The sequence below is a fragment of the Dipodomys spectabilis genome, unplaced genomic scaffold, assembly GCF_019054845.1.
Source record: "Dipodomys spectabilis isolate Male_0828 unplaced genomic scaffold, ASM1905484v1 ptg000081l, whole genome shotgun sequence".
Classification (NCBI taxonomy): domain Eukaryota; kingdom Metazoa; phylum Chordata; class Mammalia; order Rodentia; family Heteromyidae; genus Dipodomys; species Dipodomys spectabilis.
The window spans coordinates 2,356,938-2,375,298 of NW_024870758.1; the positions used below are offsets into that span (position 1 = coordinate 2,356,938).

Consider the following 18,361-nt stretch of genomic DNA (forward strand, 5'->3'; position numbering starts at 1 on the left):
CACCTTTTTCTAATTCCATATAATTAATCACTAGCCAATAGGATAAATCAGTATACATGGGGAATTGTCAGCCACCAATGTAATAGTTAAGTCCTAACTAAAGTTGTTTTTATTATTTTTTTATTGTTAGTTTTGTCAGTTATGGGGCCTCAACTCTGGGTCTGGGGACTGTCCCTCAGCTCTTCAGCTCAAGGCTAGCGCTCTACCACTTGACCACAGTACCACTTCCAGCTTTTTTCGGCTTATATGGTGCTAAGGAATCAAACCCAGCGCCTCATGCATGCAAGGCAAGCACTTTACCACTGAGCCAACTTCCCAGTTCCTAAAGTTGTTTTTATAGAATAAAAGTCACAAAAATACCATTCTTTACATTTAAAAAAAATAATACATGGGTTGGGTGCTTATAATACATGCCTGTAATCCTTGCTAATCAGAAGGTGAAGAGTTGGGTGATTATGGCTCAACTCCAGTAAGACTGTCTCCAAAATAAACAGAAAGAACAGGGCTGAAGGAGGCCTGGCTCAAATTGTAGAGCACCAGCTGAACAAGTAATTCAAAATAAACCGTAACAGTAGAGGTGGAAGCATGGCCCAAGTTGTAGGGCACTAGGTAAACAAGCAAGCCTAGTAAGTGTAAGTCCTCAGGATCAAACTCCAGTACCACCAAGAAAAAACCCTTTGAAGCCAGGTGCCAGTGGCTCACACCTGTAATCCTATCAGGAAGCTGAGATCTGAGGATTGGTTTAAAGCCAGCCCAGGCAAGAAAGTCTGTGAAACTCCATCTCCAATAAACCAACAAAAAGCTGGAAGTGGAGCTGCAGCTGAAGTGGTAAAGTACCAGCCTTAAGCAAAAAAGTCAAGCAAAAGCACAAAGCCCTACTACAAGCCCTAGTACCTGTACCCCACCTGCCCCCCCAAATATATACAATAAAAATTTTTTAAAATACCCTTAAGTTCAAAGCTATCATATGATCATAAGGATTTTGAAGCAATACAAAGTTTACTTGTACTTTATCACATAATACACTAAAAATTTTCAATGTGTATTTTGCATTGTGAAAGGATTAGAAAGAACACAGCTGTCCTTTGCTATCTATCCATGGAGACTGGTTCCCTGATTCTCCTCCCCACCAAACTGCAGATGCTCAAATCCCTTACACGCCCCTAGGGCATAGCATTTGCCTATAATGTATCCATATCCTGCCCTATAGTCTAAATCATCTGTAGATTACTTATATTATGTAATACAAAGCTAATTCGATATAAATACTTGTTATACCACTTTATTTAGAGAATAATGGCAAGGGAGTAAAAAATCTTTATGTTTTACATGTCCAGTATAGATATAACATTTTTGCAAAATTTTTGATATAGGGTTGGCTGAATCAATGAAAGCAGAACCCAGGAGAGCTGACTGTACAGAATTATGAAAAACAGAGTTTATTTCCTAACAAATGTGACAGAATTTATTCATTTGTCCAATCTAACACTGTTCTTTTAAGCAACTAATTCAGGGAAAAGGTAGCAGTTATAAACACACAATTCAAAAGTAGCACTGTTCAAAGATAATTATAGAACTAGAATTAACTAATTAATTAATTTTGCGATTCAAGGGCTTCATGTTAACCATACCTCCCAGCCATATGGCCAGTCCTCTTGGCTTGTCCTCTATATAGCCCAGGCTGGCCTTGAACTCATGATCCTCCTGCTTTAGTTTCCTGAGTGCTGAGATTACAGGTGAGCACCATTACGCCCAGACACTTGTCTATTTTCTGTGGGCTAGTTTATTAAAATACGATAATCTCAAAGCAGTTAATCATGCAAAGTAAAATGAAACTGCTTATGAGGATACCAGAATTAGTGCCTTTTCATTGTTATAATACTGCAATCTTCAGAAACTTCATGTGCCAGTGACATGTGACCTGAAATACAATATAAGTGATAAGTCCTTTGCTAGTCTACAAATTAACTATATAAAGACTCCGATTCTTTCTCGCTCTTGGATAAAAGACAGGAAAGGAAAGATGATGGTAAGAAGGAGAGAGGGACAATGGAAAGAAGAGTGGTTATTTTTTTTCCTTGATGGATCACTGAAAAAAATTATATCTTGAAGACCATTAGGGTTGAGAATAAAACTCATAATCACTGAGCAAAAGGCTATTGTTGGAGCACAGAAGTCAGGTGAAAAAACATTTAATGGTATACACACTAGTCAGAGGCTATCATATTGCACATGAATATGGAGAAAAATATGTTTACTGGTACAATGTCCCAGTGCGAGGTATTAATAACTTTGGAAGGTATTCCTTGAATATAGAGCAGAGGAAAAATGACCATTTGTTCTTAGGATTTCCAGCTTTTTTTATGTTTTGGTGGTGTTGGGCCTTGAACTTAATGAAGATAGTCAAGTACTTAACTACTGAACTACATCTCTGGTACTTAATTTTTTTTATTTTTTGGTCCAGTCGTGGGGCCTGAACTCTGGGCCTGGGCGCTGTCCCTCAGCTCTTCAGCTCAAGGCTAGCGCTCTACCACTTGAGCCACAGCGCCACTTCTGGCTTTTTTCTTTTTGCTTATGTGGTGCTGAGGAATCGAACCCAGGGCCTCATGCATGCAAGACAAGCGCTCTACCACTGAGCCACCTTCCCAGCCCTAATTTTTTTTTTTTTTTAGGTCCAGTTATGGGGCCTGAACTCTGGGCCTGGGCGCTGTCCCTCAGCTCTTCAGCTCAAGGCTAGCGCTCTACCACTTGAGCCACAGCGCCACTTCTGGCTTTTTTCTTTTTGCTTATGTGGTGCTGAGGAATCGAACCCAGGGCCTCAGGCATGCAAGGCAAGCGCTCTACCACTGAGCCACCTTCCCAGCCCCTTTAAGTTATTTTTGAAAAAGAGTATTTCAAAGATATTGTTTTACAAACTTTTTTAATTATAAAAGAACATACTTATTTTTCAGTTCAGAACTCAAATGTTAATTCAATCATTTTTCTATAGGCACTGTTTTCTATTCAGCCCATATTTCTCCACATTTTCCCTCTCATATGGAATACTTAAAAAAACTTCGTGCTACCCTTCTGTGGTAATACTTACTTTGTATTTTTTTTTAATGTTTAAGAAACTAATAACATTTACTTTTACAATTCAAATGGAAATTTTTTGGTTTTTTTGGTCAGTCATGGGGCTTGAACTCTGGGCCTGGGTGCTGTCCCGAGCTCTTCAGCTCAAGGCAACTGCTCTGCCACTTGAGCCATAGAGCACTTCTGGTTTTCTTGTGGTTAATTGTAGATAAGAGTCTCAGATTTTCCTGCCTAGACTAGCTTTGAACCTCGATCCTCAGATCTCAGCCTTCTGAGTAGCTGGGATTTCATGCATGAGCCACGAGCACTTGGCTCAAATGGAAGTTTTTGTTTTTGTCAGTCATGGGACTCGAACTCTTGTCCTGAGTACTGTTCCTGAGCCCCATTTTTATTCAAGGCTAGAGATCTACCTCTTGAGACACAATGCCACTTCTGGCTTTTTCTGTGAACAATCAGAAGAGTCTCCCGAGCTTTCCTGTCTGGGCTGGCTTTGAATCGCAATCCTCAGATCTGAGCCTACTAAGTAGCTAGTATTACAGACAAGAGCTACCTGTACCTAAGTGGAAGTTTTATTATATAAATCTCATTATTTTATAAATCCCATTATTGCTTAGCAATTTGGTGTTTTACAAATACCAAAAAGTTAAGGATTCTCACCATTTTACAGGTGAAAAAACAGAGACTCTTAAGAGGTTAAATAATTACCTTACCATTACATGGTGAAGTAAGATTACTTACTAATTATTACAATAGACAGGTCTGTTAAAATTCTCAAATTAACACTTCTATTGCCAGTTTCAGAGGGGAAAAAAAAAGCAGCAGAATTTTATACCAAACAATAGGAAGTAATATTTAACCAACAAGAATGAATCCCATAATCTGGGATTTTTTTTTTTTTTGGACACTAGGTTTTGACTTATTTTTACATCTTTTAGTTTAACTTGTGAAATGTCTGAGCTTGTGTAGGTTTTGTTTGTTTTAGCATTTTTATCTTCCATGGATTCTCTGGAGGTGTGGTAAAGCTAATGGATCTTTTATCAGAATATATATATATATTCTGGCTGTACTGCACTGGGGTCTGAACTTAGGGCCTCACACTTGCTAAGTGAGGAATCTACCGCTTGAGTCACACACTTAGCCTTAGACGTTGTTGCTTTGTTTTGTTTTGGTCAGTCATGGGGTTTGAACTCTGGGCCTGAGCTCTTTACCACTTGAGTCACAGTGCTACTTCCAGTTTACTGGTGGCTTACTGGAGATAAGAATTTCACAGCTTTTCCTGTCCAGGCTGTCTCTGTACCTCTATCTTCAGATCTCAGCCTCCTGAGTAGCTAGGATTACAGGCATAAGCCAGGGGTGCCTGGCTTACATTTACTTTTATAGCTGTTTCTTTTCTAATAGATGAATATTCTGTTGTAACAGAGAGGTTTAAGTCATGCAGATGCTAGTATTTAAGCAGTACCAACATATGACAGTATAATGCTTAGCCAACATTCAGTAATGTCCGTATGGATACTGCTTTTCTTCAAAGCTTCAACTCTAGATAAATATCTGCTCCTACCATAGAACCTATAACATGTCTCCGGATACAGTATTTACCTCTCTTTCCCTTTTCCTAAAATTAAGTTTTCATTTGTATAACCCCAGCTCAGCAGATTGCCTAAGATCATTTTTCTAAGTCAATGAGGCTTCTGAATATTCTTGCTACTTTCTAGATCAATTAGCTAATGTAACAAACTGAAAATTTAACTAACCAACTAGTGAAATAACATTTAGGTGCAATTGCTTAGAAAAGAAAATAAACAAAACTAGTGTGTAGCTAGGTGACTAATCATTAGAGTATGACTTACCATTGTGGTTAAATTACTTAACCACAATGACTAATAGGGTATGTAGTAAAATCTTAAAATATGTATAAATAATAGTACTGAATAACCCTTATTTTCAGAATAAAAAAATCCTGTGTTTGAAATATTAGGAGATTATGTGAACAAGTATAAATAGCAATGTATGATTTTTAACTTTAAAAATTACTATTCACATTAGCAATAGTCATTTTAACATCAGTCTCATAAAGTTTTTTTTTTTTTTTGGGTCCGGTCGTGGGGCCTGAACTCTGTCCTTCAGCTCTTCAGCTCAAAGCTAGTGCTCTACCATTTGAGCCACAGCGCCACTTCCAGCTTTTTTTCTTTTTGCTTATGTGGTGCTGAGGAATCGAACCCAGGGCCTCAGGTATGCAAGGCAAGCGCTCTACCACTGAGCCACCTTCCCAGCCCCATGTCTCATAAAGTTTTAATAACTTATGTTTACATATTAATCACTGTCCTCTATAGCAGTCAATACTGAAAGGTCTCCAGGGATAACACCCAGTAACCTTAGCTAGTCAGGAGATTGAAATCGGAGGATCTCAGTTTGAAGCTAGGCCAGGCAGGAAAGTCCATGAAACTCTTTATCTTCAATTAATCAAGAAAATGCTGGAAGGAGCTGTTGCTCAATTGGTAGAATGCTAACCCAAAAGCTCAGGGACCAGATCCCAAGCTCAGAGTTCAAGCTCTAGGACCAGTGCTCCCCCCACCCCCCACCCCAAGCCAACTTTTTATGACCATAAACTAATCATTGACTTTTTGGTCAGACATGGGGCTTGAAAACTGGGCCTGGGCACTGTCCCTGAGCTCTTCTGCTCAAGGCTTGCACTCTATGACTTTGAGCCACAGCACAACTTCTGGGTTTCTGGTGGTTAACTGGGTCTCAAAATTTCCTGCCCCATCTGGCACTGAACCACAATCCTCAGATCTCAGTCTCCTGAGTAGCTAACAAGGATAACAGGCATGAGCCACCAGTACCCAGGGAATCACTGACTTTTAAATGGTACTAAATGAAAAATCATTTTAAAAAGAAAAAAATGGCTGAGCACCAGTAGCTCATACCTGTAATCCTAGCTTGGGAGGCTGAGATCTAGGATCACAGTTCAAAGCCATGCAGGCAGGAAAGTCCATGAGACTCCCATCTCCATTAAACTATTCAGAAAAACCCAGATGCAGTGCTATGTCTCAAGTGGAAGAGTATTAGCCTTGCGCAAAAGGATCTCAGAGGCAGAGCTCAGGCCCAGAGTTCAAAGCTCCAGGACTGGAGAAAGAAAAGAAAAGAAAAGAAAAGAAAAGGAAAGGAAAGGAAAGAAAAGGAAAGGAGAGGAGAGAGAGAGAGAGAGAGAGAGAAAGAGAGAGAGAGAGAGAGAGTGAGAGAGAGAGAGAAAGAGAGAAAAAGGAGAGAAAGAGAGAAAGAGAGAAAAAAGGGAATAACTTCTTGTCTTAAATCAGGTAAATGTCAACTCAAGATGTGATCCAGAAATACAAGCAAACCTGTGAAACTACCACAGAAAAATTTAATTTAAAGATATAAATATATTCCTATCCACTTCATATATACAACTATGAATCTTTTCATTCTGGTGCAGATACTGCAGAGCCTAATGCTCTTGCTCTCAGTTAACACTCTACCACTGGAGCCCTACCTACAGTCCAAGAAATTTATTAGATATATAAACCTCCCTAAGAAATCCATTCAGTTGCTTCATTTCTAGATGTATTCAGCCATGAGAAAATTGATCTTACCAAGAAATAGATGAAAATGATGTGTTGAAGAGTCTGGTGACATTTAATTAGTGAGCCATTTTGGATAAGTATACTGATAAAGTATATCTACCTAGGTCATGTTTCTGCCTCTCCCAACTAGTTTTAAACTTCAATCTTTCTTCTTAAAGAAAAAACACAAAAGCTAAAAGTTTCTAATATTACTGCCTTGTTTGTAAAGCAAAAGATAACTCAAGATTTAATATTTAGAGTAAATATTAAGAGTCTATCTACTTAAGATATTGAAAGTGATCTCATATTTTGCTTTTTAAATTATTAGAAACTGCAGCTGAAACAATCTGTTTGCTTTTTTTTGTTTTTTTTGGGCCGGTTGTGGGGCTTGAACTTTGGGCCTGGGTGCTGTCTCTGAGCTATTTAGCTCAAGGCTAGTGCGCTACCACTAGAGCTGCAGTACCACTTCCGGCTTTCTGGTGGTTAACTGGAGATAAGAGTCTCATGAACTTCCCTATCAGGGCTGGCTGTGAACCACAATTCTCAGCCTCCTGAGTAGCCAGGATTAGAGGTGTGAGCCACCAGCACCCGGCTTGATTTAATATATATATAGATATATGTTTTTTTTTTTTTTTTTCCTGTTGGTTGTGGGGCTTGAACTCTGGGCTTGGGTGCTGTTCCTGCATTCTTCAGCTCAAGACTAGCACTCTACCACTTGAACCACAGCATCACTTCTGGCTTTTTCTGCTTATGTGGTGCTGAGGTTGAACCCAGGGCCTGGTGCATGCAAGGCAAGCACTTTACCACTTAGCCACCTTTCCAGCCCTATAATGAATTTTAATTGCAGATTAAATTTCTTTTTTAAAATTTTTTAATAGTGAAAATACTGTACAGAGGGTTACAATTACATGGACAAGATAATGAGTACATTTCTTATCAAGCATTGTAGCGTCCTCCTTTGTTTCCCTTTCCCATTCCATCCTCCCCCCCCAACCCTTCTCTCCCCACCACCAAAGTTATAAAGTTCGTTTTCGACATACAACTGTACGTCTCATTGTTGCAATGGGTCCACCTGTATCCCTATTTAAATGATTTGTTTTTTCCCTTCCCCTCCACAAATTATAACAACATCAAATACAGTGAAAGCAGGGGTTATACTGTGGGGGAGGGACATACAAAGCAACAAAGAAATAGTCTTATAAATGTGTTAGAAACAATCGCATGAAAGAAAAAAAACATTTGAATAGGTATCTTAGGGTTCATTTCCCTAACATCAACCACCAGCTGTGGCCCAAAGGTCCGTGAGACTCTTATCTTCAATAAACCCCTAGAAAACTGAAAGTGTTGCTGTGGCTCAAGCAGTAGAGCGCTCGCCTTGAGCTGAGGGACAGCGCCCACGCCCAGTGGTCAAGCCCAAGACCGACAAAAAAAAAAAAAAAAAAGCTAAGTGAGAAGTATGCACTATTCAATTGGCCACAGACGAGGATTCTAAAACTACTAAATTCCAGGGGCCTTAAGTGTTCATGTAAATTAGCATTATCTTATTACTTGAGTATCTACAAATATAAAGCTAGTATAAAATGTTTACAACTATAGCTCTTAACTAGAAAGTCAAAGTGATTTTTATATTTATTTATTTATTTTGGGTCCATCGTGGGGCCTGAACTCTGGGCCTGGGCGCTGTCCCTCAGCTCTTCAGCTCAAGGCTAGCCTATAATCCTAGCTACTCAGGAGGCTGAGATCTGAGGATTGCGGTTCAACGCCAGCCTTGGCATGAAGGTCCTATCTCCAATAAACCCCTAGAAAACTGGAAGTGGCTCTGTGGCTTAAGCCATAGAGTGCTTGCCTTGAGCTGAAGAGCCCAGGGACAGTGCCCATGCCCAGAGTTCAAGCCTTACAACCGACAAAAAAAAAAAAAAAAAGGAAAAAATAAAATTTATAATATTAAAATTCTATAAAACCAAGTTGCTGAAATCTGGTTTACCATATAAAACTGTAGCTTCAGCACCAGCTCTATATTTAATGTGTTTCAGTAGTTGGCTTCAATGCTAGTAATATGAAGGATGCCTGTTTGTAATTATGTATAACATTAACTCTGAAGTTGGTTCAGGACAATTTGGCTCCATAATTAACCAAAATTCTGCAAAGAACAATCCAATAATGACAATTTAAATAATTATCAGCTGGTAATTTTATAGACCTATATAATTCAAGTAAAAAGTTAATATTGTAGCATTGATAACTGAAATTTGCATAAAATGACTTATCAACTACTTATTGATAAACTGGGTACAGAAACTTATGGTTATAAAAATTCTTTCATCTGTTTCCTAGGTAATTTCTTTCAGTTATTTATGATTCAACAGTAAATTTACCTTAGATTCTTATTTTACAAATTTTAGCTTACCAACCGTGACCTCAAAGATAAATATACAAAAAAGCTACCTTAATCTTCAATTTCACAATGGAGCCAATGCACACTCACTTTAAATAAAACCACTGTTTTAAGCAAGGCATGATGGTTCATATCTGTAATCCTACCTACTTACAAGGCTAAGGTATGTGGAGGCTTATGTTTCGAGGCTAGCCTGGGCAATAAGTCCATGAAACCCCATCTCAATGGTGGTGCATACCTATAGTCCTAGTTTATGCTGTAAATGTAAACAAATGGATTGTGGACCAGGCCTGTCTGGGCAAAAAGTGAGACTTCCGTTATTAGAAAAATAAAAAGAAGTGACTCAAGTGATACAGCCTGTTTAGCAAGCACAAGGCTCCTGAGTTCAACGCCCAGTACCATCAAAAAATGATTCTGATTCTTTTTTTTTTTTTTTTTGGTCGGTCTTGGGGCTTGAACACTCTGGGCCTGCCTGGGAGCTGTCCCTCAGCTCTTCAGCTCAAGGCAAGCACTCTACCACTTGAGCCACAGCACCACTTCCAAAAAATGAAAGAAATCCAAACAAAAGCAAAAACACTGTTTAAAAGAAGCTGGGCTGGTGGCTCAGGCCTATAATCCTAGCTACTCAGGAGGCTGAGATCAGAGGATCATGGTTCAAAGCCAGCCTGGGTGGCTCACGCCTATAATCCTAGCTACTCAGCGCCCAGGCTTAGAGTTCAAACCCATGACTGACAAAAAAATAAAACAAAACAAAAATCCACTATTTAGACTATACCTAACTAGTAAGGATTTTCAAAGATAAAACAAATTCTAAATATTTTTTCTTAGTAAGTTCTAAAAGTTCTTTAGAATTTATATTACAATTTCACTTACTTATTTTTATTCTTAAATAGAACAGGTAACAAGTCATTCTAAAGTAAAACGTTCTTCATTTTCTTCTTTCAATTTTTTTTTTTTTCAGAGCTACTGACTCAAGCTCTTGCACTTGCCAGGCAACTACTCTTCCATTGAGCTAAATCTCCAACCCCTCAGAATTCTTACTTTGAGTACAAAGATAATATTGTTGGCTTTCTGTTAGATGACATGTTCTTTAGACTTCTACTATCAAAGGCTAGGATTTCTGAGCTACTTTAGTGGTCTAAAGTAATAAAAAAAGACAAGCTGACTAACTTATCTGGAGTCTGAACCAATGTCAGTCAACCAACTATTAAACTCATCATTCATCATTAAAGCTTTACTTATGAGAATTTTCCTTTTCTACAAGGTAACTAAGCCATTTATACAACTCCATTTAATTATTTGGCTTGATTTCTTAGTGTATTAGTGCCAAAATTTATATAACTATTATCTAAATACCATATGCTAAATCTATTGTATAAAATTGGCTTTACTCTGTGAATGTAACCAGTTCAAAGGCTTTATAACTTAACAAATGCTCAACCTTTTCCCATGTATTGCTAGTTGCATGAAGTCCAACTTCTAAGGACCTAAAAATAGCTCAATGTTCTTTTGTTTGTTTTTAAATCTAACTTACAACTTGATTCTGCATTACACCTAGATCAAGGGACATAAAGCAGATGCTTAACACCTTAATCCTAGCTGCTTAGGAGGTGGTGATCCAGAAGAACTTAGTTTGAAGCCTCTGGGGCAGAAAAGACTCCATCTCCAAAAATAAGAAAAATAGCAAAAAGCTGGGCTGGAAGCATGGCACTTGACTTCAAACCCTAAATACTGGCAAAATCAATCAATCAATAAAATTAAGTAAAAAAGAGAAAGCTGGGCGTCAGTGGCACACGCCTGTAATCCTAGCTACTCAGGAGGCTGAGATCTGAGGATTACCGTTCAAAAGCTAGCCAACCAAGAAAGTCCAGGAAAGTCTGTAAGACTCTTTGTTTTTTGCAGGGGGGGGGGGGGGGGGAGGGGAAATGTGTCGGTCTTGGGGCCTGAGCACTGTCCTTCAGCTCTTCAGCTCAAGGCAAGCGCTCTACCACTTGAGCCACAGCGCCACTTTGGGCTTTTTCTGCTTATGCAGTACTGAGGAAATGAACCCAGGGCCTCATGCATGTGAGGCAAGCACTCTACCACTGAGCCACCTTCCCAGCCCCGTCAGTGAGACTCTTATCTCCAATAAACCACTCAGAAAACTGGAAGTGGCGTAGTGGCTCACGTGGTACAGTGCTAGCCTTGAGCTGAACTGCTGAGGGACAGCATTCAGGCCCAGAGTTCAAGCCCCATGACCGACAAAAAAAACAAAAACAAAAACACCCCCCCACGCCTGCCCCCCCCCCCCCCAAAAAAAAAAAGAGAAAGAGAAAGAAGGACATCAGAACCAAAGTCTCTCAGGGTTTGGCTAATTTTCAAACATCAGTACTCTGCTTCACCTCAGAAATTAATAGTATCAAGACTTACCTAAGAATTACTCTGTCTAAAAGAAAGATCATTATATATACCTGATTTGGATAAAGGCCTATAGTTTCTGTATAGGTTATAAGGACATGAGTCAACCAAGATCTGTTTGGGAGACCATTTGCAAGTAGTTCTTTCGGATAGTAAGTTCTGATTGCCATCTGGAGCTAGAGGTTCAGGAACATGCCCAGCAAGTGCTAGAGCCTGAATTCTATCACCAGTACAAGAAAAAAAAAACAACTACATTTGATTCTATCGATTGTTTTCACTTAGCAAGACTCAAGAGTTTCTAAGTAGACCCAAATTAATGACAGTATCTATTTTGTGGATTACTTTCTGTGAGTTCTAAAAACATCACATTAATTGACTGTCCATCTGTCAGCAGAATGCCTCTCAGTAAATATTAAATGTAAGTGGAGAGCTGAGAGTATGGCTTAAGTTTTAGAGAGAGCCTGCCTTGTATGAGGCTCTGAAACTAAAGCCTAGTATCAGAAAAGAAAGAAAAAATGGGATTACTTTTAGACTAGAATCTTTTCTTAAACTATGTAACACTGAGATTATAATGCAATATAATAGAAAAAATACGTCCCAGGAAAACTGTCAGTTCCATACATTAGTTTTCAGAATCAAATATAAAAGATTAAATTCATAAAAATTATTCAAGACTGACTTTTTCCTGCTATCTAAAATATAATCTAGCATAGTGGTTTCCATAGCCATCTTTTTTTCCTTTCCATAGAAGGTCGTCTGTGTAGATACAAGTTTGTTTCTAGGGGCAATGCTCATTGATGTCCTACTTCATAGGTTGCATATTTACATTAAAGGCTAGCTGACCAATGTTTTCATAAGTACTCTCAATGTCTCTGAAAGCAAACTTGATTATCAGAAAATTCAAGAGAAAACACAGAAGTGGCACTCTTTGGACAGTAGCATCATGAGAGAGAGAAAGAGGTCAGCTATCGTACTAATAGAATCAACATTATCAAATTCATCAGTCAGTTGATGGAATGCACGATACTAAAACCTTTAAACCTGAAAACAGTATTACTATGAAAAAAATAAAACATTTTGACAAATATCTAAACTCAAACCTAAAATACATAAAACACTGTACAAGGGGGTCAGGAGCTCAAATATAAATTAGATATTAAATTAGGTCATTGTTTAATTTCTAATTCTAACATCCATAATTCTGTTTACGGTAACCATGTTTGGAAATATTTATCTAGGTTAACAGAAAATCAAGAGAAAAAACCCCATAGCATTTATTTTAGATTTCTTTTATAAAACATTTACATATATGAAGCACTGTACTGTTTAAAAATGTAGAGACCATTTCCCCATGTCTATGTTGATCACTGCCATGGATAAAATTCATGAGATGAAATTGATACAGACATACAAATAACATAGTTGTGGCCAACTAGTAAGTAAAACTTACCTCATTACGATTTACAGCATATATAACTACCCTTCCTTTCTGTCACTATATCCTGTTCTTTTGCAAGGTGAGTAATATACTGTGCCTTCTAAAAGAATTCTGAGCCAGGCAGCAAGACCTTTAGAGCAAGGAGTAGGAGAGGGAGGGTATTGCTTTTTTCCCCTATACCCTTTTGGCATCAAAGTTATAACAGGATATCACATTCATTTTATTTCCTTCAGAAAAAAATCATTTGTAAAACTACATTCTTATTTTACATACTTTTATTAAGTCACTAAGAAAACTTGTTGCTTAATATGCAAATCATAACTTGGGGAAGGTAGGGAAGAGGGAGAGAGGGAGGAAATAAAGCTCAACAATCACCACAAAATAGTTGCTCTGCTTAGCAGAGCAGTTGAGGCTGCCAGGCTTTTTGTTACTCTACTTGAAAGTAAATGTGACATGTCTGTAAAGAGTGCTGCTTCAGCAGTTCCAAATGAATTTCAAGCCTGTGCTCCATATTTTCTCTTTTGTGAGTTTAATGTATTCAAGCAACACTGAACTGACAATTTAAATAACTACATTTTTAAACAAACGAAGCATTGATGTTAATGTATGAAAATGGTCCAAACCCCTGGGAGTCTTGGTTCCCACCATTGTTTATTCTGACAACAGGATATAATTGCTTACTTACTTGGCAGCAAATTTAACCATCTGCTTGCTTGCATGGTCTCCCACCGCCACAAGAGCCTGGACATTAAATTGTTGCTGACGTAGGACTAAGAAGCACTGCTTCCCTGAGAGGCAGGAAGAATACAAGTGCATGAAAAACATATTGCTTCAGGTTTGGCAAAGAAGGAAAATGTTTTTCTACTTTAAAATTGGGCCCAAATTTAGGCACGTACACACAAGTGTATCCATCCAGCATTCACAGCCAAAATATATTCAACCAACAAGCTTTAAAAACTCAAGCTCCTACCATGAATAACTAAAAATGCTTGAACATTATTATGAAAACATAGACAAATCACTAATTAATGCAATGTATAAATCTAAAGATTATTTTGTAATTTCAGACCACTTTCAACATATAATAGCTACTAGATTCTATAAAGACACTAATAATTACCATGAAAGCTTCAATTATGCAACCACAAAAGTGCTAATAAAGTGCATTAATAAGAACACAAGCATTTTATGGAGGTTGTCAATAGAATTCTTACCATTTTAAGTGCATTTTAAAGATAATTCAGATTGATAGGTTCCTTTCATGTTGTATTTTATCATTTCCCAATCTTTCATCCCTTATGAAACTTCAATATTTTTAAACTCCAAATAATCTGTTTGTGAACTCATTCTCTCCAAGTACTATAATCAGTTTTATTTTTATCTATCCTGGGCCTCTTGATTTCCCTTTCTTTCATAAAGAGATGTCATCCCTTATTCATAACCTTCTGAAAAATATTACTTGTAATATATTTCAGTCATTATGTACCCATGTGATAGCACTTTTCCTCCAAAGCAGATTCTTACATCTCTGATCAAATTTAGGAAAACGACTTTGTCATAAAAGCGAGTTAAATATCTTCAAGTCCCATTTTTCTCTATCAGTTTGTCTTGGGAAAAACAAAGTTTTCCCTTTTAAACTGAGAAATGTTTTCCAGATTAAGAATTAGCTTTGCAGGGGAAAAAAAAGTAAAAAAGGAAAGCAGTAAATATGTTAATATGTTTGGCATAATTTTGAAATGCAAATCAGATAGTAGTCATGAATAAATAGAGGTTGGAAAATGTCAATGCAGATAGTCTATTGGCTCTGGATTCACACATGATTGACAGGTTTTTATCACAAAAAAGACACTAATTTTCCCTTTTGTTCTGGAGTAAAAACCTAAAAGAAAAGGAAGTTTTTTTTTTTTTTTAGATTATACAAATTCAGAGGGATTTAAAAACATTATATGGTAAAAATTGTCATAGAAAAACTCATGGATCAAAATGACATTATTCAAAGAATTGCTATTTCAGTCACACTGTTCCACTTGGAACAGAATGTTAGGGAGAAATTAAAGGTAATGTGACTACAACACTGCTAGGGTAAAGAGTATTTTAGCTGTTCTAGTTGTTTAGTGGCAGTCCAGACCAAGCTTAATTATGAAGCCATCTAGTGCTGAAGAGAACAGAGAGCTCTAAAAGACTTAAAAAGGGTGAGCATAAGAAAATGTTTGTGAGTCAGAATTATGGGATAATATTTAGCTTAATGATTTGAAATATGGCTTGGAAATCAAAAGCCCTTTAATCAATAAGGACATCAGTGGCTCACGCCTGTAATCCTCAGGAGGCTGAGATCTAAGGATCATGGTTCAAAGCCAGCAGAGGCAGGAAACTCCTTGCGACTCTTATCTCCAATAAACCATTCAGAACAGGAAGAGCTGCTGTAGCTCAAGTGGTAGAGCCACTCACCCTGAAGTGAAGAGCTAAGAGACAGTGCCTAGGCTCAGAGTTCAAGGTCCCCCCCCCCCCCACCGAAAGCCCTTTAATTGTATCCTATCAGTTCCCTGAAAAGGGGTCTAGGGAAAAAATTCATACCACTTTATGTGTTTATTCACCTGTAAACTGAGAAAAATTACAGCATACTACTTACAAAGTTTTATTTTAAAATCTTGAGGATTATATGTTTTTGTGCCAGAATCTGGGTGCTGTCCCTGAGCTGTTTTTGCTGAAGGATAGCACACTCTACCACTTATGCCACAGCTCCACTTCTTGCTTTTTAGAGGTTAATTGGAGATAAGAGTTTAATGGATTTTCCTTCCAGGACTAGCTAGCTTTAAGCCATGATCCTCAGATTTCAGACTCCCAAGTAGCTAGTATATAGGCAGCAGCCACTCATGTCTGGCAAGCAATCATCTACTTTTATAATCCAAAAGAACAAGTGTTTCTAAATGCTATCCTTGAGCTCTTTTGCTCAAGGCTAGTACTCTACCATTTTCTGGTGGTTAACTGGAGCTAAGAATGTCATAACTTAAAATGATGGACATATATTAACTTTATTAGCATACATTTATACACTGGGAGATTTCACTGTGACATTTCCACACAGGAACATAATGTATTATAATCAATCCCCCTATTACTCTCCCTTCCTATAACAATTTCAACTGGTTTCATTGTTCTATTTTCATATATGCCAACAAATTATATATTAATTCTGTAATAAAAATATATGAAAACAACTAAGAAATGCTGGAGCAAGGGCTGTATTAAATGCTATAGGAGCAGAAAACTCTCCTAAATAGAGGTATCCTAGAAAGTCTGTGGATTCTGTTCATATTCCACCAATTCCTATAAGACTTCGGGAAGCAGCTTTATTACTTTGGATATGTTTCTTCATTCATGAAGTGGACTAGCAATGCCTGTTACATGGTACTTCACATATCTGTTGAATGATTAAAGATGAAAGTGGGGAAAGCAAAATATCAGTGGCTTACTCCTGTAATACTAATTCAGGAGGCTGTGATCTGAAGATTAGAGTTTGCAGCCAGCCTAGGCAGGAAAAGTCTGGGAGAAAGAGCTGGAAATGGAGTTGTGGCTCAATTGGCAAAAGTGCTACCCTTGAGCAAAAAAAACTCAAGAGATAGCAACCAGGCTCTGAGTTTAAAGCCCAGACCTGGCTATCTCCCCCAAAAAGTGTGTGAAAAGTAGTTACAATCTAATATAAATGCTATTAATATTTTTAGATAGTGCTGAATACTAAGGTAGGCCAATATTTTATAAGACATCAGTTTGTTTAAAGCCCCCTAATATTTCTGCTATTAATTCAAAATTGTTAGCACTGTCCAAAAGAACTTTCTACAAGAAAGTCTTCTGTATGTGAGCTGTCTAAAAGGAGAGCCAGTAACCACTTGTTTATTAATCATTCAAAATACAGCTAGTGTGACTGAGCTGCTGAATTTTAGCTTATATGGGTACATGTGCCAGTGGCTACCTTATTGGACCATCTTTCTTTTTTCATTTTATTGTAAAGATGCTGTACAAAGGGGTTAGTTACATGAGTAACATAAGGAGTACTTTCTTGTTGAGCATTGTTACCCTTTCCCTTGTTGTTCTCCCACTATCCCTTCCCTCCCTCACCTCCCTCACTCTTCACCTCTCCACCCCGCCTGAAGTTGTAAAGTTCAATTCCAATATACTATCTTGTGGGTCTCATTGTTGCAATGGGTCATCCTGTGTCCTGGTTTCAGCATTTTTTTTTATTCCCCTTTCTCTCCCCAAATTAGACAAATGTTTATACAAGATGCAAGGTACCAAAATCAAGTACAGTGACAACAGGGGATATACCATAGGGGGAAGAACATACAATGGAAACAACAACAACAAAAATCACATAGTACATTAAAAATAACAACAAAGAAAGACCTAATGTATCCCCATCTTGGGGTTCATTTTACTTAGCATCATCCTAGATGATCCATATGTAAATAGCTTTTGAGCTTTTCTGCTCATCTGATAAAATTATCCTAGATGTACTACTATTTATTGCAAATGAGGGAATCCATGGGACCTATATTTCTTTGGGTTTGGCTTACTTTACTTAATATGATTTTTTTCCAAGTCTTCCCATTTCCTAACAAATAGGGTGGTATCATTCTTATTGAACAATATTTAGGTCAAATTATAATTACTTTTTTTTTTGGTCAGTTGTGGGGCCTGGTCGCTGTCCCTCAGCTCTTTAGCTTAAGGCACTCTTACCAGTTGAGCCACAGCACTTCTGGTTTTCAGGTGGCTAATTGGAGATGAGTCTCATGGACTTTCCTGCCTGAGCTGGCTTTGAACTATGATCCTCAGATCTCAGCCTCCTGGGTAGTTAGGATTGTGTGAGCCATGGACACCTGGATCTATAATCAGTCTGAGCTCCTTTCATTAGTCTTTTTGTTTGTATATATATATATAATATTTTTTTTTTTGGGGGGGGGGGGGTCCAATCGTGGGGCCTGAACTCTGCCCTCAGCTCTTCAGCTTAAGGCTAGCACTCTACCACTTGAGCCACAGCACCACTTCGGGCTTTTTATTTTTTGCTTATGTGGTGCTGAGGAATTAAACCCAGGGCCTCAGGCATGCAAGGCAAGCACTCTACCACTGAGCCACCTTCCCAGGCCCATATATATATATATATATATATATATATATATATATTACATATATATATATATATATATATATATATTTTTAAATCTCATCTTTTTTGGTACTAGGGATTGAACCCAGAATGTGCACTACTTAGGTAAAAGCTTTGCCACTGAGCTACATGACAACTATTATTAAGTATTTTTAAAATACAGTTTTACATTTTTGTCTAGGCTGGCCTGGACCTTGATATTCCTACTTAAGGGTCTTTTATAGCTAAAATGATAGATGAGTACAGTATACCACTATTCCTAGTTTTATTGCTTGAGATGGAATCTTGCTTTTCTGCCTAGACTGAACCATAATTCTTCC

General features: G+C 37.8%; 1 protein-coding gene across 1 annotated transcript in view; it reads right to left on the reverse strand.

Moving 5' to 3' along the window:
• The window catches only part of Dars1 (aspartyl-tRNA synthetase 1), a 53,293-nt gene that overhangs the window by 28,624 nt on the left and 6,308 nt on the right, over nt 1-18,361 (reverse strand). The window contains exon 4 of the mRNA XM_042683503.1: nt 13,566-13,668. Within this exon, the coding sequence (XP_042539437.1) occupies nt 13,566-13,668 (103 nt within the window). The remainder of the gene's footprint in view (nt 1-13,565; nt 13,669-18,361) is intronic.